The following is a 24,092-nucleotide window of genomic DNA, read 5'->3' as shown; positions in this document are numbered from 1 at the left end:
TTGGCTGGATGACCTTGACCATCTCTGAGCCTCAGTCTCCGCATCTGCAAAATGAGGGAAATAGCAATTTATATTGTTGTTAGGATCAAGTGAAGTTAGAACATGGTAAGCACCTAATTAGTAGAAGCTGTTATTAATATTATTCAAAGAAAACTGATTCAGGTAATTTATAGAGACTAGCAAGCATCTGTCCTGCAGATCTTAAAGGATCATAAGAGCAGTGAATAGAATTTCTTGCTTAATATCAGCTCAGTATAAGATTGTCATTCTCTTTTGAATATTTAAGTTAATATATTCAGTTTAAAATGTTAAATTAAAAAGCGTTTGGAAAATTTATCTTGGGCTGTAATTTAACCTAAATCCAATATAACATTCTCCCTCGTGTAAAAAGCAACTCCTCTAAAACAACACATTGAATGTGAAGGCTATCTCATTTATCTTTTTATAGGAAAGAAAAAGAATTGAAATTAGAAATGTAGAGTGCTTGGAAAAGTGTGTCTTGGCCTACAGCTAATGTTTATGAAAAATGCAAAATTACTCTTAAATTATAAAGAACTCTGGAATTTTGGGGTATACATTTGTAATATTCCTATAAATGTATCTAAATGTAGTGTGTTTGTATCTGCAGCTCAAAGTGTCTGTGTCTGTGTATTAGTGATAGGATAATACTTAGCCTTGAGTTGTTTTTGATTTTCACCCCTACTGATCACTTTACGTTTCTGGAAAAGGATCATTCTGTACTAAGACATTGTCTCAATTGCAGTGAATGAGAGTGATGTACAACTGACCACGGAAGTTAACTTTTGAATTAAAGTTAGCATGCGTTTATTTTCAGGAATTAATTGGTGCCAGCCACCTTTCATTTCACTTCTTTCCTTTGCCCTCTTTTTTAACAGCCTGACCAGAGCCCCACTGAGCAGGACGATAGGACTCCTGGCAGACTCCAAGCCATCTGGCCACCCCCAAAGACAAAAGACACAGAAGAAAAAGTGGGATTGAAGTACACCGAAGCAGGTAAAGTGAAAAGGAGCCAGTACCCAGGAATGAATCTCTTACTGCAGTGGCTTTTAGTTCTAGTTCAATAGGCCCTCAGAATTTGGGTTTAAGTTTCATTATAAAATATAAGGCTGAAGGCTTTTCTTTTTGGCTTTGCTGTTAAAGTGAGCCTTTACACTCTTATCGTTCACGCATCTCATGGAGATGGAAGATGAATGCCATGGGGTGAATGAAGGGGGCATATGTGCAAAGTAGGAGAACCTTTGGGGAACTAAGGGAGAGGTAGATTACAGATCCCATAGGAAGCAAGTGGTTGGCCCTCATATCTGGCAGTGTTTTGGAAGAGGCAGCATACAATTCTTCAGAGCTGCAATCTGATTTGTTATTTGTCTCTGAGTAATGCTTTTGAGCTAAAGGAAACTTGTACAGAGTGAATGTACAGATACCCTATCAGTTACTCTTTCACTTTTGTTAGACAAAGCTTTATTTAATGTCTGACCAATTTTAAAGCAATCTAAGTCTCTGGAAACCTTCCAGGAAATTTACTTGAATCTATTTAAGTGAAAGGGGAGTCTAGGTATTTTTCTAAAGTGAAAGGTTCACATGAAATAAAAAAAAAAAACAACAAAAAAAAGCAAAAACTGAAGGACGTAGAATGGGATATATCTTAATTGCGTATGTGTGTGTATATATGTATTTCTTAAACCTCTTTGCCTTCTTCCTGGTCTTTGATGATTACCTGTACATTGTTGGTTATCTTAGGTATGTGTATATTACAGTAAATCTATCTGGTTTTAGAAAGATACTTTTTTCAGTTTCTAGTTACTGGTAGACATAAGTGGATCAAAATTTGGGGGTTCACTAATACGATTTTCTGCAATATCATCAAATTATTTCAGTGATGGAGAACGTGTTGGCAGTTGAATCTCAAGGTCTACACCTGATCATTTTCAGCCTCCATTTAAACTGTTGGGAACTTATGGCTTCCCTGAGACAATAACTACTACACAGTGTTTTTCTTTTCTGCAGTACCTTAATTATAGAATGAAAACTATATCCTTAGTGAAAATTTATCTTGCTGTTTGTCTTCTTGTCCACATTGATTTTTCTAAAATTGGAATGCTTATGACTGCAATATGGCACCACTGCTTTATAGCAGATGTTATTATTCTCTTGATGTTATTATCTCTTGATGTTATTATTCTTTTGATCTGGCATAGTTTGATTATAAGTACTGAAGTTTGTTTTAATAAAAAAAACATGAGTTCTTACTCCTAGTATATATTGTTGATGTTACTCTTGTTCCTTCCAGTATATCAAAACAATTTTCCTTGTAATGATAGGTATTTGATGAGTAGAGGAGGAAATAAATGCCATAAAATGGTTGTTGAATCCACCTTGAGTAATTTCGGGGAGTTTCTACCTCTATAGATATTCCTTAGTCTTTGCTTCTGTCCTCTTCCATTTCCAGAGTTTCAGAGGAGCACCTTAATTTACCTTGGTGCAGTGGCTTTTACAGACTTTTTTTAAAAGTATATTAAGAAATGTGTTCTCAGAGCTGTTAAGGTCTTGGATGAGAGGGGGTGGTAGAAAGTTTTTCTGGGTGGGTTCTGACAGCACCGTTGCAAGGTGAGACAGAGAAGGCTGGCTGTGGTCTGGAGGTGGCATCTGGCTCCCCAGCCAGTTCCCCTGGGTGGCGGTCCTGTGACACACTAGCCATGGCCCTGGGTCTGGTGCCCAGATCCTCAAAAGTCTTCTAGGCGCTTGTTATGCTTCCAGTTCACTTTGGGGAATGCCAAAAAGTAAGATACTCCATGCCTCCAGGTGTTATTTATTTATATTTTACCTGTTATTCGATAGCAGCATGTTGCTACCTTGTCATTTATTGCTAAATTTGAGGAAGAAAACATATTCCCTGTGATTTTATTAAACTCAGTTGTTCAGAAAAATGGGGTCTTATAAGCATTTGGTTTGTAATTTAATACATTGTGGTATTTCCATTGGTTTCCTAGCCCTTAGGGAAATACATAAAATTTGCTACTCTGTAGGGAGCGAAGACAGAGAAATTAGAGTCAAGAATCAAGATAACTTACGGTGTTTAAATTCTTGTGCTTTCACATCCTCAGTACTCTTTATTTTTCCTTGTGTGTACTATTCATTAAATTAATGAAGTGGGAAGTCATGACTCTAGCATTCATATTTCAAGTACACTGTTGGCTTTTTGTGCTGCAGGCATCCAAGTCCTGGCCTTGGCAGAGCTGGGAAAAGATGGTGTTTTTTGCCATGAGCCCCCACTATCCTTGTGTTGCCCCTGGCCACATTGGTCTTGCCACTGCTTCAGTTTCCTCTATTCAGAAATTATCATTCATACTCCATTTTACTTCCTGAAGACTTAAGAGATCACTTAATACTGTAAATTCACTTTTGTTCAAGGATTAAAAGGAAAGAGCTGACATACAAGATACCGTCCCTTTAAACTATGGCTCCTGGAGTCTGCTTGGCCATGTGAAGGGCGGTTATCCTTATCGTTGGTGCCTCCTGCTATTCTCAAGATCATATGCATCATCTGCAGCTACTGACACTGTGATCACCTCCCTTGGCCTCTGGCTCCCACTAGAGCTTCCACTGCCATTCTAACGTCACTGTGCCCACCATCAGGGGCACTCCCCCTGCTAATCTCTGAACTCCTGAGCCATGGTGATGCGCCAGTTCAGAGACACCTGCACCCACCAGAGCTGACAATCAAGGGACTGCCACAGGTGCTGGCATTCACCTTTCCTGCTCAGGGAGGTGATGCTGTGTTAGCTCTCTGCTGTGCCTGAATTGCTTTGCTCAAATGAGAGAGAGAATTGCTTTTCACCATCTCCCGTGCTGTTTTTTTTTTTATATATATTATTATCGAAGCAGTTCTGTCTTATGTTTAGAATGCCTTGCAGCAATTTTGAGTGGAAAAGTCTTTTTTCCTCCTCTCCTTATAAATAGGACTGGGGACAAACTTAGAGACCCCATGTTCTTCTCAGAATTGTCTTTCCCCCTCTGAATACATGACCTTGTTATTGAAACAAGCTTTTGTGTTGGCCTTGCTTCTATAGGTGGAATCTTTTTTCAGTGAGCTCCTCAGATCCTTAAATGATTAATAAATTTAAGGTGAAGCCATGCCACCTTTCCTGTACAGTGTACCAGACACATCTGAATCCACACTTACCTTTGTAGTACCTTGTGACGCAGGATTCCAAGACAGTGGTACGAAGAAAAGCTCCTGTTTTTATCCTCCTGTGGGAGAGTTCTGTTTCTACTCCAGTCAGTTCACAGAGAATATAACTGGCAATACAAAGCCTTACTCTGTGGATACTACTTTACCTTAAAGTAGAGGATTTGTTTACTGATCTCAGAAAATCTTCTGTAAGTTTTCAAATGATTTTCTCTATTACAAAAAATGTTTGGAAGTATCTAGAAATATCACAAGGCATAATAAATTTTCTGTAATTTCTGTTTCACAGAAAAACCATTATCAACATTTTGAAATATGGCCTGCCTAAGTGAATCGAATACTTTAAAACAATTTTTGATCATATACTGCAAAGGCTACTTTTCTCACTTGAAACTTGACAGCATCTTTAAACAATTTTTACTACATTTTAACAGTGATTATATTTATAGAAATTTAGTTTTTCCCAATTATTAGAAATACTATAAATAGCAATGCTGTAAATATATTTGTTCATAAATATATTTATCTTTAATAATAGTATTAGGATAAATTCCTAGTGGTAGAATTACTGTATAAGAGTATATGCCTTTTTATGGCTTTTGGTGCACATTATCAAATTGCCATGATGTATTTTTTTTTCCTTGGTGATTGGCTTTCTATATAAGAATAATACTTCTGAAAATATTTTCTCTTTTTATCTACTTTTAATTTTATTTATGTTTTCTGTGTAGAAGTCCTAAGTATTTACATAGTCAAATCTATCCTTCTTCTGTGTAATATATTTTTCTTTTGGCTTAAAAAGACCTTCCCTGCTCTAAAATCTCCTATATTTTCTTCACATTTCTTACATGGTTTCTTTTTATACCATCCCTTCTCCTCTCCTTCTTTCCCTCTATTTCATAACAAGTTTTATTTGGTACATAGCATGAGGTAGAGATCCAAAGTAACCTTTTTAAAGTTGCTAACTCATTTTTACAGCAGGCTTTTGGAATAATTATTCCTCCCCATATTGAACAGTAGTAAATTTGGGCCTGTTTCAGGCTTTCTATTTTCTTTGATGTGTTTGTATATTGTACCAGTGTACTAATTGTTATAGCATTACAATATACTTTAGAATCTGGCAGTTCAAGTTCTTCTGAATCTCTTTAAAAGTGATTTTGGTCTTTCCTTATATGTTTGTTTATTCTTCCAGATAAACTTAAAGTTGACTTGAGTTTCAAAAGGCTCCCTTTGGAATTTTTGTTGGAATTGCATTAAATTTATAAATTAATTTGAGGGTGGAAATGAGAATGAGAGCTTTAAAATGCTTAGTATTTCCACCCAGGAACATATCTTATCAAAGTCTCCATTCAAATTTTTTTTATGGTCCTTCCATAAACTTTGTAAGTATCCATCCTGCATATTTAAATATACTTAAATGTAAGTACATAAATATATTCCTAGGTTTATTTTTTTTTAATAGATACATGAATCTATTTCTTGTGATGTTTCTCATGAATCTCGTGACTGAAACTTGCCATCTTGGCTGTAGATGATTTTCCACCCATGGCCAGGACTTGATTGAGTAACCCATTTGGACTAATGGCCTCAAGGGGTTTCTCCCCTCTGTTTTACTTTGGTTATTCATTCTTACTGTTTTAAGACTCCTTACAGTCTGATAGAAAGCTATGGAAGGAAACACTGTGAATAATTTTGCATATATTATTGACCTTCTTCTCCCACCCCTGTCCAGCTGTGGACCCCCAGTTCAGATGAAGAACATCTGCTCCAATCACTCAGCACCAGAGCATGAGCTTCTTTTTCCTGTTCATCTGCTATTTCATGTTATGAAGGATTGCCTGAAATCTGTCATTCTTTTCTGAGAAATTTAATAGAGAGATTGTCATGGTGTGTGCCTCAAAATCCTTAGGGACAATGAGGTTAGTGAGACTAAAATGGTACCATTTGGAGAACTAACTACCCATGGAAAGAGGGAGGAAAAGAGTACAAAGAGGAAAAATTCTTATGTCTTCTGAAACAAAATGGACTGTATGTATTTTTCTCTCTTTTGATGTGTGTCAGGGGAAGCTCTTCTCTCTCTTGCAGCACCTCGGAACTGGCCTGGAACTGGGCGTGAGTGCCTGTAGATTGTCCTGGTGAGTGTAGAAAAGAGGACTTAGCACAAGGCATCGTGGTTATTTTGAGTGAGCAAATTGTCACTACATATGGCATTTCCTGGGGCTTACTCATAAGCTCGGAGCACCTTGGAAACATCCCCGTTTAGAATGTTTTGGATCAGATAGCAAAATAACCCAACCCTTTATCTAGTAAAGATCTGCCTCCTTTCTGGTTTGTTTCCATTTGAGTTTCCTTCATTGTCAAGTGATAGAGCTGCTCATCACCTTTCCTGGTGAGTCAGATGTCCTTCCTTCACCAGACAGAGAAAGCTATAAATATCTCAGAATATTTTATTGGTTTCTTGTACTTTGAGTTTTAATTTCTCCATTTACAGTTAGCAGGCTACATTAGACATGTATGGCTTTTCCTTGAAAGTCATAGGGCCAGACAAATTATCCTGAGTGTCTTCTTTGATAGTCTAGGAAATGCTTTGTTTATTGTCTATTTTAGGGGCCTTTGTAACCTGCTACCTTAATTTGCATGGAGTGATGGTGATAGGTCAAAAATTGGAAGCTGTACAGACTAAAGACCAAGGAAACCTTGCATTTTGTGCATGCAGAAAGATAAGTACACTGGGAAATTGGAGGTGAAGTGAATATGCCAAGTCTCAGCTTACCATCTAGCTGGGAGCTGTGGAGAGAAGCAGCTAAAACTTGCTGTTAAATAGAGGGACTCCCAAAGTATGGGTTAGTGATCCAGAAATCCGGAGGCCACTCTATTGGACGTGCAGGGTTTCTCAGCTGTGAACACAGTGTGAGTCATCAAGATTTGCATTTATCACATGTTGTGTTCAAGGAAGTATTGACAGAAGTCTGACTCAGGAGTGCTAGAAACAAGAGATTAACATACAGAATCTGAATTTTGAGAATCTTAATTTAGAGCCACAAGCATCCTAGCAATCGTTTAGTTCAGCCTGTGCATTTTACAGAAAACCAAAGAAGTTAGAACTTGCTGAAAGACATATCATAATTAATAAATGAGCTGAAATTACGATTTGGAGAGAATGGCAGCTCCAAGTGGGTGGGGGAAGGATTAAGAAAGAGGTGAAATGTGATGGATTTTTTTTTCCCACCAATATACCAGGAGCATTTAAGAATTACGTTGGTTAAAAAAAATTTGGGGTCCTGAGTGAGTCAATCTGAGTAATAAAGAGCCTATGAGGGTCATACCAGCTCACCAGACAAAGCTGCTGAAATTGACTTGGTCATTTCATTCTGCTTTTTTTAACCCCTGTAAGAAAAATTACGGAGAGGAGTTTTAATGATATTTCTAATGTTATGGAAGTTCACCTATGGAATTTAAAGTAAATAAAAATGCTGCTGTTCTGAGGTTCTTGCTAAAATGTGTGTTGTACATACACCTGATTTCAGGACGTACCTAAACAAACACTTTTTCTTTAACAGTATATTTTTCAGTAGTTTTGTCATATAGACAATTAAACCAGCACATGAATTCAATCCACTGTCGGGCCTCTTTTCCGGAGACGAGAGTGAGATTTGATATGCCATATCCTATGCTACATTTTTACAAAAGTCTACTTTTAATATTTTTGTTCTTATTCAAAGTTTCTATCCAACCAGCCCTATTTTTCTTCTCTCTGCTGTATCTTCATCTCTTGTCAGCCACCAAATATTCCTTCTCTGGATTTTCCTCTAGGCAGCCTCCGTATCTTTCTAGATTCAGCCTTCTTCCCTAGGACTCCCGCCCTGGTGTTCTTTTGCAGACCAATTTAATTATTCTTCTCTGCTCCCTTTTGTATGCTTCCCAGACATCAACTAGCTCAGCAAACAAAGGGCACTCCTTAGGATCCTCTCTCCTTAAAACACAGCAGGGAATTTGTAAATAACTTTTTTTTTCTTTTTCTGAACAAAGAACAAGTTACTTTTGAGAAATATCCAAACCCAAAGTTTCAATATCTAAACTCTTAGTGTTTTCTTCTCAAGATAAAGGGAGGCAGTGAATAAAAGTGTGAGAACGTAAGGTGAGAAAGGTAGAAAACTGTTTCAGAGGGAAAAGAAAATAGAACCATGGAAATCGCTAGAATATAATTAAGTTTGTGATTACTTCTACTGCAGGTTTCATGGGCTAGAGTCTTGAATTTGAAGCTTGGCTTTGTCATGTACTAGCTGTGTGATCTAGGAAAAGTTATTTAACTTCTCTGGGCCTGTATCTTCATCTGTAAAAAAAAATGAGGGCAATGATAATTTTAGGAATCATTGTGAGGATAAAATGAGATAATATGTATAAAGTAAAATTGGCTTGACATTTGGCTTTTTTAAACCAGTTTTTATTGAAGTGCTACTTGTAGAAAACTGCAGAAGTTATAAATATATAGCTCTATGAATTATAACAAAGTGAGTATACTCAGGTAACCACCAGACAGGTCAAGAAATAGTACATTACTTGTCCTCTTTTCATCATGATACCTTCCTTTTTCTTCAAAGGAAACTACTATTCTGACTCATGGGACCATAGATTAGTTTCACCTGTTTTTGAATTTTATATAAAGGGACTCCTTTTGTGTCTGGCTTCTTTCCCTCAACATTTTTCTTGTGAGAACTATCCATAATATTTCATATACCTATACTCATTTTTTTCATTGCTGTATAGAATTCTGTAGTGTGAATGTTCCATTACTTATCCATTGATGGGCATTGGTGTTGTCCCCAGTTTGGGGCTTTTCTGAAAAATGGTGCCATGAACATTCTTCTGTGTCCTTTGGCCCATATAGGAGCACTCTCCTCTTGGGTAAATATATATGGGAGCAGAATTAGTCACAGGGGATGTGTATTTTCACCACCCATAGATGATATGAAGGAGTTTACCTAAGTCATTGTATCAATTTATGTTCCCACCAACAGTGTAAGAGAGTTCTGGTGATTCCACATCTTACTGACATTTGGTATTGTCGGTGTTTCTAATTTGAGCCATTTTGGTTGTAGTATTTCTCACTTGGTTTTAATTGCCCTTTCCTTGCTCACCAGTGAGGTCAAGCACTCTTTCATATGTTAATTGTTAATTTGGATTTCCTTTTTGTAAAGTGCCTGTTGAAATCAGTTCCTTTTTTTAAAATGAGTTAAATTTATCTTTTTCTTATTTTGTGGACATTCTTTTTATATGCTAGATATTTGCCATCTGTTGGTTAAACATATTGCAAATGTTTTCTCCCACTCTCTGTTGCATTTTCACTCTTAACAGTGCCTTTTGATCTACAAAAATTAAATTGACTATCATCAGTTATTTACTGTAGCTCAAGGGAAGTTAATTGCCTGTCTATGCCACTGTTTGTGTGTGTTTTTAAAAATATTCTTAATATTCAATGAAGTAATGCATCTTAAAGAATGCACAGTGGCCGGCAGATAGCAAAACCAAAATAATGTAAGCTGCTATTAATTGTTTTGTTTTTCCCAAATTGATAACCAGTTGCCCTACTACCATTTAACAATTAATTTAGTCTTGCTGTGCAGGTATGGAGAGCCAACCCTCCCATATAAATTCCTTTCTATATGCTATTCTATTTCTAGGTCTTTTATTATTTTCTGTTGATATGTTTATTTAGATGTTGTGCCAAATCTGTGCCTTTGCAGTTAATGTAGTTCTAAAGTTGTTTAAATATCTGGTAATTCAAATCGCCCCAGTTCTCTCCAAATTTTCTTTAAATAGTTGTGCTCCTACACTTTAATATGTGCACTTTAAGGTCAACATCATTAGCCATTAGGGAAATGCAAATCAAAACCACAATGAGATACCATTTCATACCCGCTAGAATGTCTACTATTAAAAAAACAGAAAATCTCAAGTGTTGGAGAGGATGTGGAGAAATAGGAAATCTCATTCATTGTTGGTGGGAATGTAAAATGGTGCTGCCTCTGTGGAAGACAGTTTGGTGTTTCCTCAGAAAGTTAAGTATAGAATAACCATGTGACCTGGCAATCCCACTCCTAGGTATATACACCAAAGAATTAAAAGCAGGGACTTGAACAGATATCTGCACACCAGCGTTCATTGGGGCATTACTCACAATTGCCAAAAGATGAAAGTAACCCACATGACCATCAACTGATAAATGGATAAACAAAATGTGGTGTATAAACACAATGGTATTAGCAGTAAAAAGGAATGAAGTTCTGATACATGCTAAAATGTGGCTGAACCTTGAAGATATTATGTTGTGTGAAATAAGCCAGACACAAAAGGACAAGTATGGAATGATCTTACTGATATGAAATAATTAGAATAAGCAAATTCATGGAGTCAGAAACTAGAATATAGGTTACCAGGGGATGGGGTGGGGAAAGGAAATGGAGAGTTAATGCTTAAATTGTCCAGAGTTTCTATTTGGGGTGATGGAAAAGTTTTGTTAATGGTTGTTGTTGGTGGTAGCACAACATTGTGAACATAATTAACAGCACTGAATTATATATTTGAATGTGGTTAAAAAGGGAAGTGTTGAGTTTATATGTGTTACTAGAATAAAAACTAAAAGTAAGGAAAACATAGGACTGTGCAATACAAACAGTGAACCCTAAGTTAAACCATGGACTATATAGTTAATAGTACAATTATAAAAATGTGCATTCATTAATTTTAACAACTGTATCATACTAATGCAAGGTGTTAATAGCAGGAGGGAGGTGTGTATGGGAACTGTATTTTCTACATGATTTTTCTGTGAACTTACAACTTCTCTAATTAAAAAAAGTCAGTTTCTTAAGATCTATGAAATACCAATGGAATTTTGATTGGATTATATTAAATTTATAGCTTTTGATAGAGTTGATTATACTTTCTTCCCATCCAAGAATATAATTTGTCTCTCTAGTTATTTAGGTTTTCTTTTAACTTCAGTAAAGTTGTACAATTTTCTTCGTAGATTTGCACATTTAAATTTATTTCTGGATATCTGATAGCTATTATATGTGGGATTTTCCCTATTATTTTTTTCTAATTGGTCTCATTGGTATAAGAAAGCCAACATTAATTTTCTGACTATTAATTCGGACTTTATTCTCTTATTCTTTTCGCTCTTCGGTTAAGAGTTTTGGCTTTTTCCCCCCTCAGATAGACAAATCATGACAGCTGTGTTTTGTTTTCCATTATTACCTAATTATTTCTACTCCTTTTATATTGGTTAGGGCCTCCAAAACAAAGCTGAAAAATAATGAATAGTAGGCATCCTGTGCCATACCTGATATAGGCCTCCTTCTACTGTTTTCCAGTTGTGTTGTTTGTTGTAGATTTTTGTTCAATAACTTTTAGTTAAGGAAGATTCTTTACATACTGTTCCAGTTTGCTGAAGCTGCCATTATGCAAAATACCAGAAACGGATTGGCTTTTATAAAGGGGATTTATTAGGTTACAAATTTACAGTTCTAAGGCCATAAAAGTGTCCATACTAAGGCCTCAACAAGAGGATACCATCACTGAAGAGGGACAGTGGTATCTGGAACACCTCTGTCAGCTGGGAAGGCACGTGGCTGGCATGCTGGTCCTTTGCTCCTGGGTTCTGGTTTCAAAATGACATTCTCCAAAATGTCTCTGGGTTTCTGTCTCTCTTAGCTTCTCTAAGCTCTCTGCTTGGTTCACCTGGGGTGTCTCTCTTGCTTCTTTGGGGCAAACTCTGAGCTTCATCTCTTAGCTTAGCATCTCCAAATGTCTGTCTGCATCTCCAAGCATCTCCAAGCATCTGCATCTGTGTCGGCCCTTAGCTTCTCCCAGGGGGCAAACTCTGGGTTACATATCTTAGCTTCTTGCCAAAATGTCTCTCTCAGCTTCTCTGAGATTTCTCTCTGTGAGCTCTCTTAAAAACTTCAGTAAACTAATCAGGACCCATCTGGAATGGGTAGGTTCACACCTCCACGGAAATAATTTAACCAGAAGGTCTCACCCACAGTTGGGTGGGTCACATCTCTGTGGAAACATTCAATCAAAAGGTCCTACCCCACAAGATTGGATTAAAAGATCACTACTCTTCTGGGATCCATAGCAACTTCAAACCAGCACACACACCTAGACTTCTAAGAGTTCTTAATCATAAAACATAGTTGAGTTTAATGCTTTATAGGTGTATTTATTGAAATTGTCCTGTAATTCATGTGATTTTATTAAGTCTATCTAGTGATTGACATTTTAGATTTATTAGTGTGCAACCATCTCTACATTCAAGAGATAGGTCCTATTTGGTCATAATGAAGTACTGAATGTAATTTGCTGATTTTTTTCTGGTCATTTTCAATGAGGAAAAGTCTTAGCAAAAATAATCAACTTTGAATTAAAGATAAAGGAAACTGAAGGAAATGATGGAGACATTTTTTCATAGCTTAACTAGCAGAACATACAATATATTCAGTAGGGTAGCAATAGATTTGTGAAAATAGAAATGCCAACCAAATGGTTTTCAGATACGTCCTGTCTGCTATGCTGAAGTTATTTTTTCCTTAATGTTAAGGCTCTTTCAGTGTACCGTCTTTCAAGATAAGCAGAAGTGCATTTGATAAAAAGCTGCTATTGTGTGTTGAGCTGCATGGCATAGCTAGGATGACTCCTAGGGGACTTCCTTTGACTTAGAATACAACTTCTATCTTGTGTTGTAATCTTAGAAGTTGCAGGTGACAGGGCCATGACATCAGAATTAGTGATGCTCCGAGATGGTATCTAACTCTTATTTAGTAACACCTAACATAATATTAGTGTCTAATTCATGGGTGCTGTTATTAATTCCACTATTACAAATAAAAAAATATTCATTTGTTCATTTAGCATATATTTACTGAGCATCTATTATGTACTTTGTAAATGTAATAGATGCTTGGAATACAAAGGAAGACAAGATACTTGCACTCAAGCAACTCATAGTTCAGTTGTCTTTTTTGGGGGTGGTGGGGGGAAAAGGTGGCAGAAAGTAAGGTGGGGTGAGATGAAATGTATTCAAATAAATGCAATAAAAAATTCTAGGTGTTATTATAGAAGAATGTATACATATAGTAGAGCACAAGGGAGGGTTGTCATCTGTCCAACCTGAAGTGACTAGGACTGGTCTCCTGAGCAGGCTTGGAAGACAGTAGTCTGGGTAAGTCAGGTAGAGGCAAAGTGGAGCAAATGTGCAGAGGAAGGAAAGAGCAGGACTTGTTTGAAGAACTGCAAGTAGTTTATTATGATTGATACTTCAGAGACAAGTGAGGGGTTATGCCTGGAGAGTTGGATGAGGACAGGTCTTGGTGAAGAAAGAGGATTATGTTATATACCATGATAAAGATTTTGGGCTATAGATAATGGGGGAGGGAGGAATGAAAAGTTTTAGGCAGGGAAATTGGCTCACAGGACCAAATGTAAGTTTTGTAAGACTGCTCTGGAGGTATTGTGTATAAATATAGGTCAGAGGGTCATGAGTGGCTGCTATGGGAAAGTAGGAAAACCAGTTTGGAGACCCTTGCAGTGGTCCAGAGTATAGATGATGAGGGGTGTTAAGTGACTTATATTTTCTCTAGAACAGATTCTTTCAAAATTTTTATTATTCATCATACTTTGTGATAGTGGAATCAGAGATAATAAAAATCACTAGATACTCTTGGTTTCATTTTAGTTGATGACTCATATCTCTCTTCTTCCTAAACCCATCTCCAGGGCTTTTAGAAGATTAAAATGAAATAATTTAAATGTAAACTCTTACTTATTTGCCCAGGCTTGGATGAATGTAAGACTTTATAATAAAGACTAATGTATATCACCATTATGGTTATGGATTATCCAATTCTTCTTCGGCTCTTGGTTGATTTGCTTGAAACTCACATAAAACTAATTGTTTAAAGCACTTAACCTAAAAAAATTAATTTCCTCAACCTACTTCTGTTTTTAACAGTAAGTATCTATCATATTTGCAGCACTTAGGCTTTATTGCTTTCCAACAAAGTGACCCACTACCATTCTACCAGGTTCTCTCCGTGACGAGCCACATACCTTCTGAGGGCATCAACTGCCCCGTCGCAGCTAATAGAATCAATCATACATACCTTTCAAGCTTGGCAAACTGTTTAGCTCCACCTCTTCATTGCCCAAAATTCTATCCATCTATACTTCCAGTTTTTCTTCCTTTATAAAACGCTTGACTATCCCCCAATTCAGAGGAGGGAAAAAAGAATGTCTGAGGGGTCTGTTATAACCCAGATATTTGGGATTGGGGCTCATGCATCTGTGTTTTTAACAAGATGCCCAGGCATTCTGGATATAGTTGGGTTCTAGATCAGCAGTCTTCAAACTGGGGGCACAAAAAGACTGTCCAGTGGGTACAGTAGAAGCATAGATAATCTTGAGCAAATTAATTTCTAGATCCTCAGCATCTTTTAGCACTTTTAATTAAAATGTACCTTTCACCCAATTTACAAAGGAAAAGCCTAAGTGTCACTCATCCCAAATATTGCTAGGATACCTTCCTCAGGTGTTAAAAACCCCCAATCTGCCAAGGAAAGGATAATTCCAAATAATGGTATCTGGGAAGCCTTTTGTTTTAGAACACCAGAACCTGTTCTATCCATTCCAGTAAGAGATATATTTCCAAAAAATCTTAATTTTTATCTAGTAATTATCAAATTTTAATATTATTGTCATAGATTAGTACTAATAAAAATTATAACTCAGTCCAGAAATAATATAGTAAAATTTTTGTGATCACAGAATTTTTGAAAGTCCAAATTATTTTTATATTTGCATTGTATGGGAATTAAAAGGGTGATTAATAGCAGACATTCAAGCATAAAATATATTACTGTAGGATAAAGCCTTGAGAAAATGAAATCACAGTATGTTTTAAAAGATAAAAAGGAAACATATAAAATTTCTGGATGTTAAATCAGAGTTTGTTCACATCCTTTTAAAATGGATGATGCCCAGTGTCTGTTCAGTGTTGTCTGATACCATTAGCTACCTTGTTAGAGTGATGGTTTTGTTTAAAAATATCCGTGCTCATCAATTTCCCTGAATTTTTCCTTTGCAAGTATTTAAACTGTTATAATGAAAAATTTTAGGTGTCAATTTTAAAATGTATGAGGGATATGTTTATTTTTTTAAGAAAAATTGGTGTGTGTGTGTGTATGTGTGTGTGCACAAAAGAGTTTCTAGTTCACCTTTGAGAAACACTGCATCGGAATCAACTGCGAACAAATTTTAAAATGTAGATTACTGGGTCTCATCCAGTAATGATAATATGTATAATAGCTGACGCTTACTGAGCTATTTCTATTGCTAAAGAAATAGCCACAAAAGTGTCAGCTCTGTCCCCACATGTCCCCAGGACATGGCAAAGCTCCTTTCACTCTGTGACTTACTACCTGGTTTTTGTTGGTTATTACCAGATCTAAGGTTACAAAGGGCACAGCCAATTTCCTCAAGTGTGAGCATGCTCAGAGGACTCACTCTGTCCCCTCCGCCTCCCCTACACCTGTGGAGTCAGCCCCAACCTTTCCAGGCCCTCAGAAAAAACTTCCTGATTCTCTGCCGCACCCTCATATCTCCTTTCTCCTCCTCACCCAAATTCAGAGTCAGTTGAAGGGTGTTGGGAGGGATGAGGCTGTTCCAGGGAGCAGAAACGTGGCCGTCTCTACCAGGTCCTGTTGTGCTGCACCTGGAGTGCCATCCAGCTTCTGTGCCCCGGGTATGAGCCGATCTTCTAGAACTGCGAGGCTGACCTCTGGGAGGGCAGCGAGAAAGGAGTATGAGTTCTGTCTTATTTTATCTGTTAATTTTCTGTAAGGATCAGAAACTAAGTCAGCTACAGCAGCATTCAAGATCATTTTTAAAATCAGATGCAAACTATTACAATCCTGATAAAGATGTATAGGACAAAGAACAGAAGGAAATACAGCAAAATGTTAACTGATTATCTTAGAGGAGAGGATTTTCCTTTCATTTCCTGAACGATATATAGCATGCTTATGTTTGTTTCACAATTTAAAAGTTGTTTATAAATTAAGTTATACTTTCTGATAGAAGGGATGCCAGGCACTAAAATATTTCAAAAATCTGCTAGTTGAACTACAAGATGGTATTTCTGTATCTTGCTAAAAACAATAACAGCAATAATGAATATTGTGTTTACATCTGCCAAGCCTACGGAAATGAGCTAAATATGGTACAAGAATTAATTTAATTTTAATCCTCATTATATTGCTATGAGGTAGATAATTGTCCATATTTTACTGAGGAGGATATTGAGACTTAGAGAAGTTATATTATTTTTCTGGGCTCCAAAGCTAGTAAATAGAGGAGCAAATATTTGAACCTTGGTAGTTGGCTCCAAAATTATTTTTCACCTTTAACTAGACTTAGACTGACAGATGTCAGTTCACATCAGGGTGTGTACTGATTCTTTCAAAGGAGATACAGGGACATTTCTGAGAACTAAACCAGAGATTCACTTTGGAATAAACGGGAAGAGATAAGTTTTGGATATATAGTGATAATAAATGGATCAAATCTTATAACACTGTGTTCTTATGTGTAACTGTTGGGGGTGGAGGAGGTATTTGACTTAATAGGTACGCAACAAATATTTGAGACATGTACACTTATTTAATAAGTATTGTTGAGTGCATCCTATGTGACAGGCTGTTCTAGGCATTTGAACTCCATCAATGGACCACAACAGAGGAAGTTCCAGCTCTTGAGGAGCTTGCACTGAGGGCAGGGGGTGGAGCGGGATGGGAGGGTATATATAGACAAAACCACAGTAAATAAATTGTTCAGTATGTTAGATAGTGATAAAAGCTATGGGGAAAAGAATTCAACCAGGATAAAGGGGATTGGGGGTGTGATGGTAGTATCGATAGGCCTCGTTGGTAGGTGACATTGGAGCCAACTAAAGAGAGATGAGGGCATTCAGGTCAGGGAAGAGCTGGTGCAGAGGCCCTGGGTACAGAGTGTAGGTAACGGTGTGGTCTGTGTGCCGGGAGCAGTGAAGCGGTTAATGAGGGAGAGAGTTCTAAGAGATGAGATTCAGGAAGTAATCTGAGCCAGGCGTCCTTCACCTGGGGTCTGCGGACCTCCAAGGGGTCCCTAGATAGAATCTGGGATCTGTTAATTTGGAAGGGATGGGGATTCATTTTATTTTTAATAATGTCTTACTGAAATTTAGCATTCTTTCAATTACTAATGTAGGCAACAAACCTCATTAATTTAACAACCTACAACCTTGTCACCAGTTCTACTGTCAGCGAAGCAGGAAACAAAGTATTCAGTTAAGAGTGAGGATTAAACAGTAATAATAGCGAATAACAGCAGCTAATAATGTAACAATTATATATGTCTGTGCCAGGCACTGCTCTAAACTCTGTACAAATATTAACTTTAATTTTCACAACAACTTTGTGAGGTAGGTATCATTATTTTCTCCATTTGCAGATGCAGAAACAGACACAGAGGTGAAATAATTCATCCTACATCCCCTGTTAGTGACAGAGCTGAGATTTGAATCAGGCTTTTTTGGGTCCCAAGTATTCTCTCTCAATCATGATGCTACACTGCCTCAGATCTGTGACTCTGTCATCAGGAGTGATGACTTGTTCATTAAGCAAAATCAACTCTTAATTGGATCCGGAGCTCCATTCATAAACCTGAAACACTTTTTATAAGTTATTTTAATTACAAATCACACAAGTTTGTGGTAGAAAAATTAGAAAATATGTACATGCAAACAGAAAAATGCAAAACCATTTATCCACCATTTTAATGACTTTATCGTATTATGGTATCAATGAAGGATATTCAAGTTACCCGTTTCTGAAACTTTAAGTAGCTAAGATTTATTTTTGCTATTATAATAAGGTTGTGTTGAATACCCTTACACCTAAATTTATATTCTAGATTCTCTTCCTTGCAGGGGAAGAATCCCCAAAAGAGGAATTGTTAAAAATCATCATACATATGTTGTCTTTGATACTCATTGCTAAATTGACCTCCCAGAAGATGGTACCCTTTTCTTGTTCTTAACTAGTGACCCTAAGTTTCCTGCAAAATGGAATACTATAAGTGTCTACCTCTATGGGTTAAAGTAAGTTAGGTAAAATACTTAGCATAATGCTTGGTTCATAGAAGACAGTTAATGAAAGTCAATAGTAGCAGTAGTTCTAGCAGCAGAAATTATTATTTTTGTTGATGATGCTAATACTTCATGATAATATTTATTGCTTCCTAGACAACATTGGTATCATGATTTTAAAATATTTTCCAATGGGGAGACAAAAATATCTTACTGCTTTAGTTAATATTTCTTTGGTTACCAGTGAGGTTGGACATTTGTTCATATGTTTATTGGGCACTCGTATTTCTTTTACACAGAAAATTATGGAAATGATGACTGTGACTTTGTATTTCTAGGACATCTGTTACCAGAGTAACTAAGGCAATGAGCTGTAAAAGGAATGCATGAATTTCATCAGCCTGGCCTCCAGCTTACTGATTATGAGAGCTAAAGAGGATGGAGCAGCCTGAGGCTGTATAATCTGATGGCTGGATGCATCTGGGTGCTTATTCAGCTGTGACTTTTTTATTATGGGCAGCTGTGAATGTGGCTTCAGGAGTAGCCTTCATGAAATGAAGCAGATGACAACTGGAAGAAAGGGGAGAGTAAATATTGCTAGAAATGTAATGGATATATTAATGGCCAAGTGGAAAAAGCTTGTGGACATGAGGGGATGAGTTGGTGCTGAGTAGATGGTGCCATGAATTCTGTGTTTCAGGAAACCACTAATTGGGTAGAAAAGACCAAGCCTGAGTCAGATTTGTCCTGTGAAGTGGGAGTCTATGTCCTCAGGCTGCACTAGCAGCAGGCACTCCACAACATAAGCTCCTTCTGGTAATGATGGTAGAAAGTTTTTGGTTCATATGTATCATGATGTTTTTGTTCTCCTCAGTGAATATTTACTGAGCTGGGAAAGTATATAGTATGTACACTAAGAACATAGATTCTGGAGCTAGGCTTTCTGGGTTGAAATCCTGGCTCTCTTTCATATTACCTCTGTGAGCTTTGGCAAGTTACTTAAACTTTCTGTGTCTCATCTTGGTTTCTTTACCTACAACATGGGGCTAATATTTCTGCTTCCCACATAAGATTTTTGTGAAGATTAAATGTGTTAATAAATATATGTAATCTAAGGTATGATACACATTTCCCACATATCTGAAATTATAATGTGTTTTACAGTTGATGGCATTTTACCATTATAATTGGCAGTATTTTCTCTTTTTCAGTGGTACCTAAATAGTGATATGTCTTGGAATCAGTGATGTCTTACATTTGAGGAACAATGGTGTTAGTAAATCATTAAAACATGGCTTGGTAATAGAAAATGCTACATAAGTGCTGGTAATTATTTGTTTGCTTTTATAATCACAACCAAATCCTAATGACTGTACTAAATAGAGAGGAATCTCTTGGAAGCCCTTGGTCCGTGTATTGCGAGAGGTCTGAAAAGCAAAACAAATAAATATCCAGTGAGTCAGAACACTGAGCCATAGGAATCATGTGATCTTTTGTCTTTCAGCACTTCAGGGATGTTTTATATAACTTTCAAGGTTACCTTTTCTTGTTACTCTTATCTCTCAGCTTCCCAAATCATAGATCACAATCTCTACTTGCTGTCAATGACCACATGGATAAGCGACACCAAATCCTGGCCTCTCCTCACTCCCAGTGGTGTTCCTCCCCATTTCAGTCAGCTCACACTTCCTGTGTCTGTACGGTGGACCTTATATTTACTTAAGAGGGCTCCATTTTGAAATGCTAAACTACAACATTCCAGTTCCTGCCCACCACCCTGCATCATTCCAGCTTTCTCCCTCAGTTCTCCAGAATCACAGATCCGGCTTCTCCCTCGGGCTTGACTCCATTCATCTTTCACCGAGTCTGTCAGCCCCTCCTGTCTTCACTTCCTGCCCTGTGGCATTTAGATTCTGTGATATATCTATCTTTTCAGTCACATTCTTGGTAATGTCCTTGATTTCTTTACTTCCGTTGCTTTCTGTAGCAGCCATCTAGCAATCTAGCAAACCCCAACCCTGGAGATTTGGTTGTTTTTTTTTTTTTTTTTTGCCTTTTCCTGTCATTTCTATGAAAGTTCTGCCACTAGGGGTTGAGGGTCTCTGTTTACAAGTGGGCCTCGATGCTGCCCATCCACTCTAATTCGTGTTCCTCCTCTGAGCTGAATTAGTAACTGCTAATTCAGATATTTTCCTCCACCACCCCCTTTAAAACTCCTCTCCCTTTCCCTCTACTCTGAAATTCGACCTCATTTAAAAGCAATAGAGGCTTCAAAGCATGGAAGAAAATGTTAGACTGGTAGTCAGAACACCTGCACGCTACTGAACAGCTGTGTGATTTTTTTTCCTGCATGGTCATAAAATGTTTCCACCTACATATGGAGCTCAGCATCTCCATGCTGAAGCAAATGAGTCAGTTTATTTGGGTATCCTTTTTCTTCTTGTGTACCTTGGGGGACTGCTGGCCTACATGGGCTCTAAGATTCTATAAGATTCTGTGACTTCTATGATTTTAAGTTTGGTATGTTTCTTCAAACTATCTTTAATTTGCAGATAGAGATTACTCTGACACTGCTGTTTCTTAGGTAAAAGGATAATTCTCACTTATCTCAAAAGCCAGGAAGGCTTATTACCTTTTGTGATAGCACATGTGTCCTTTTTCTTTTTAAATAACTTTTTAAATCATTAAAATGACTTCTTATGGTTTGGCCTATAATAGGAAGGAGAAGGCACTGATGAAACTTAAGGAATATCTTGTTTTTGTGATAGAGCTAATCAAGACTTTGCCTTGAACCTCGATTGGGAGTGCTAGGGAAGAAGGATGTGTTTCCTGACCGGGTTCTACTATGAAGAGCAGGTAGGATGTGTAGTCAAACAGCACCTAGAGCTTTGCTGCCAGGTTAAAGTGAATATTTCTGTGAAATGGCCTGTATCTTTTGCATGCTGCATGGATGGTGCATTTTCCAAAACATAATCTGGCAGGTTATTTTGGGATTTGCCAGTAAAGTGGAGTTGCTTACAAAGGTTTAGCCTTTTTCATTTTTTTCCTATCTGTGGATCTTTCTATATCTTCCCAACTTTTGAGTATTGTATATGGATGCTAGAATTTCAGCTGAACTGCATTCAAGGAAGAACCCTTCTATTAGCTCTTGGCTTAATGCAAAGTTAGCTTTCATGGCTTTACCGGTTTCGATAGAGGAGAGCTTGGAGATAGCAGTGAATGGAGGATCACACTTTTTACAGTCCAGAGTGATGTGCCTCAGTAGACATCATTGTTTGGAGGTAAAGTCTAACAAATAACAATGGTTCTCAACCTTGGATGTACATTAGAATCATCTGGAAAGCTTTTAAAATTCCCAGTGCCCAAAGTGCTTCCCATGCCAATTAATCTCTGGGGCTGGTACCCAGTCATAAGTATTTTTTAAGTCTCCTCAGGTGATTCTAATATGTAGCCAAGGTTGAGAATCACTGAAATAAAGGCTATATATGGGGAGATTAAATTGTTAAGGATGAAGTTATGACTTTCACAAAATAGCTGGTTTTCTTTCTCTTCACTTTGACACTAGTAACAAGGTAGCAGGATCAAAGGTGGTTGGAGGTGCATGCCTGATTTTCAGTAGTGTATTATGTAACCTTTGATTAGCAACAGTATTTTGCCTATGAGTAAATCAGTGTATACTTCACTTCATATGCTCTTGTCCATTGTATTTCTAACTCCCTAACAGAAGGGAAAGTGTATGCTGTGTATATTCATGTGTGTGGTCTCCATTCATTTGGTGTTTTATTGTTGTCTGTTCATTTTGAAAACGAGATAATTGACTTCCTTATAACTGTTTTGGTGAGAAATTGTAAAGATCAGATTACTTAGGGGGAAAAAAAACAAAACAAAAACAACTACCATATACCATATCCAATAACAAAATCTAGAAGATTAAAAACAAAAACATGCTAAACCAAAATGTTTGGAACCTGGGTTTCTGTCTATCCAAAGGATTCTGGGACTTTTTCCACCTGTGTGCATATGTTGACCCAGTTTTATTATAGGAAGACTCTAGAGTTGGATTTCCAGCTAAAATACAGGACGTTCAGTTAAATTTGAACTTTAGATAGCGAATAGATGTGTGTAAGTATGTCCCAAATATTGCATGGGATATACTTACACACAAAACATATTATCCATTGTGTATATGAAAGTCACTCTTAACTGGACATCCTATGGAGGCATAAGCTGGACTAGTACAAGAACACTGTCCATGTTATCTGAGTTGGGGCCTGTTGATGTGACCCTGCCTCTCACCATATTCCTACATAGAGGCTGCTCCTCAGCTTTCCATACCCAACTTTCATTTTGTGGTTTTTCCTATTGCTAATAGGTTTTACCATGTTGGTGTCAGGATCAAGAGATACAGTCTTGAAAATAGCCACATATAAAAGTATTCAATTCTTAAAATTCTGAATGGTAAAATCAATGTGAGTTAAGACTTTATCTTTAACACAGAGGCAGGCGGTAAGACCAGTGGTATGTGCTATATGTTCAATTTGGGAGTACTTTTCCACCATGTGGGAGACTCAAGTATTCTGTCTCCCTCAGAAATCTGGTCAGGTGGCCTGACCTCCTGGATACTTGTCTGGCCTGCTTTGTCCAGAAAATTCCACTCTCATTCAAGTTGAAGCTGGCTGACTTTCACCTGCCTCTCCAGAGACTGACCTTCACTTCCCTCTCCTGAGGTTCATTTTGTTGGCCTTGAATAAAGGGCTCTGTCAGTTATTGAGTAAAGACACAAGCTAAAGTGCAGGAAACTTCTAAAGTTTTCAGTGAAGTCAGTTAATGCTTATTCATGCCACATGAAGAATGTTTTTTTTCTTACTAGTATTTTGTCTATTCCTTCAGTTAGAGGTAGGAAATTTTTTTCTAACTGTAAAGCTAAATCTAGTCCCATGTTAAAAAGTGTATGTATGTATGAAATTTGGGACATATCCACTATCATTTTTAAAATAAAATCCTGAAAAATTTCAGAGTAATAGAAAAACAGAGAAAAAATAGAATGAGCACTTGTGTATTAACAATCTATACTTAGCAATTTTGCCATGTTCTCTTGGTATTTTTCAAGCCAGTGTTGAGGCCCCATTGTAATTCCGCTTAATCCAATTTCTCTGCCTCATTCCCCGTTGTCCTGACGTTTGTGTGGGGCTCGCTATCATGCAGAACTCCAGAGGGCTCCATTCACAATCGACCTGTATATGTATTCCCAGACAATGTACAGAACCATGGTTTTCCTGAACCCAGACAATGTACAGCACGAAATCTGAATATTTGTAATAACCCAAATGTTACTGTAATATAAATTTTGATAATCTTATCATTGCAAATAATACCAGTTTTATCTTTTCTAATTCTTAAATCTCACTTCCTTTACTGCATTGGCTAAAACTTCTATAATAATGTAGAAAAGTATGAGTGACAGTGGATGTTGTTGTTTTTGCCTTCTGAGGTTTCACTATTACCTTTGCTAAAAGTTCTTGATAAGGTTTCCTAACTCTTATTGAGAATGTTCCCTTCTATTCAAATTAGCTAGAATTTTTCCCTTTTGTTTTTAAAATCAAGAACAAATGTTGAGCTTTATCAAGGTATTTTTCTGTATCTCTTGAAATAAGACAGTTTTTCTTCTTTAGAATAATAATGGGGTAGATTTCACTCTTA

The 24,092-nt window shown here is 37.1% G+C and overlaps 1 protein-coding gene across 1 annotated transcript in view; it reads left to right on the top strand.

Moving 5' to 3' along the window:
• FMN1 (formin 1) overlaps positions 1-24,092 on the top strand; it is a 423,214-nt gene that overhangs the window by 118,427 nt on the left and 280,695 nt on the right. The window contains 1 exon segment of the mRNA XM_037834370.1: positions 897-1,014. Coding sequence (XP_037690298.1) covers positions 897-1,014 — 118 coding nt within the window.

Source organism: Choloepus didactylus, chromosome 4 (assembly GCF_015220235.1).
Source record: "Choloepus didactylus isolate mChoDid1 chromosome 4, mChoDid1.pri, whole genome shotgun sequence".
Lineage (NCBI taxonomy): Eukaryota > Metazoa > Chordata > Mammalia > Pilosa > Megalonychidae > Choloepus > Choloepus didactylus.
This window is presented reverse-complemented; position numbering and strand designations above follow the sequence as displayed.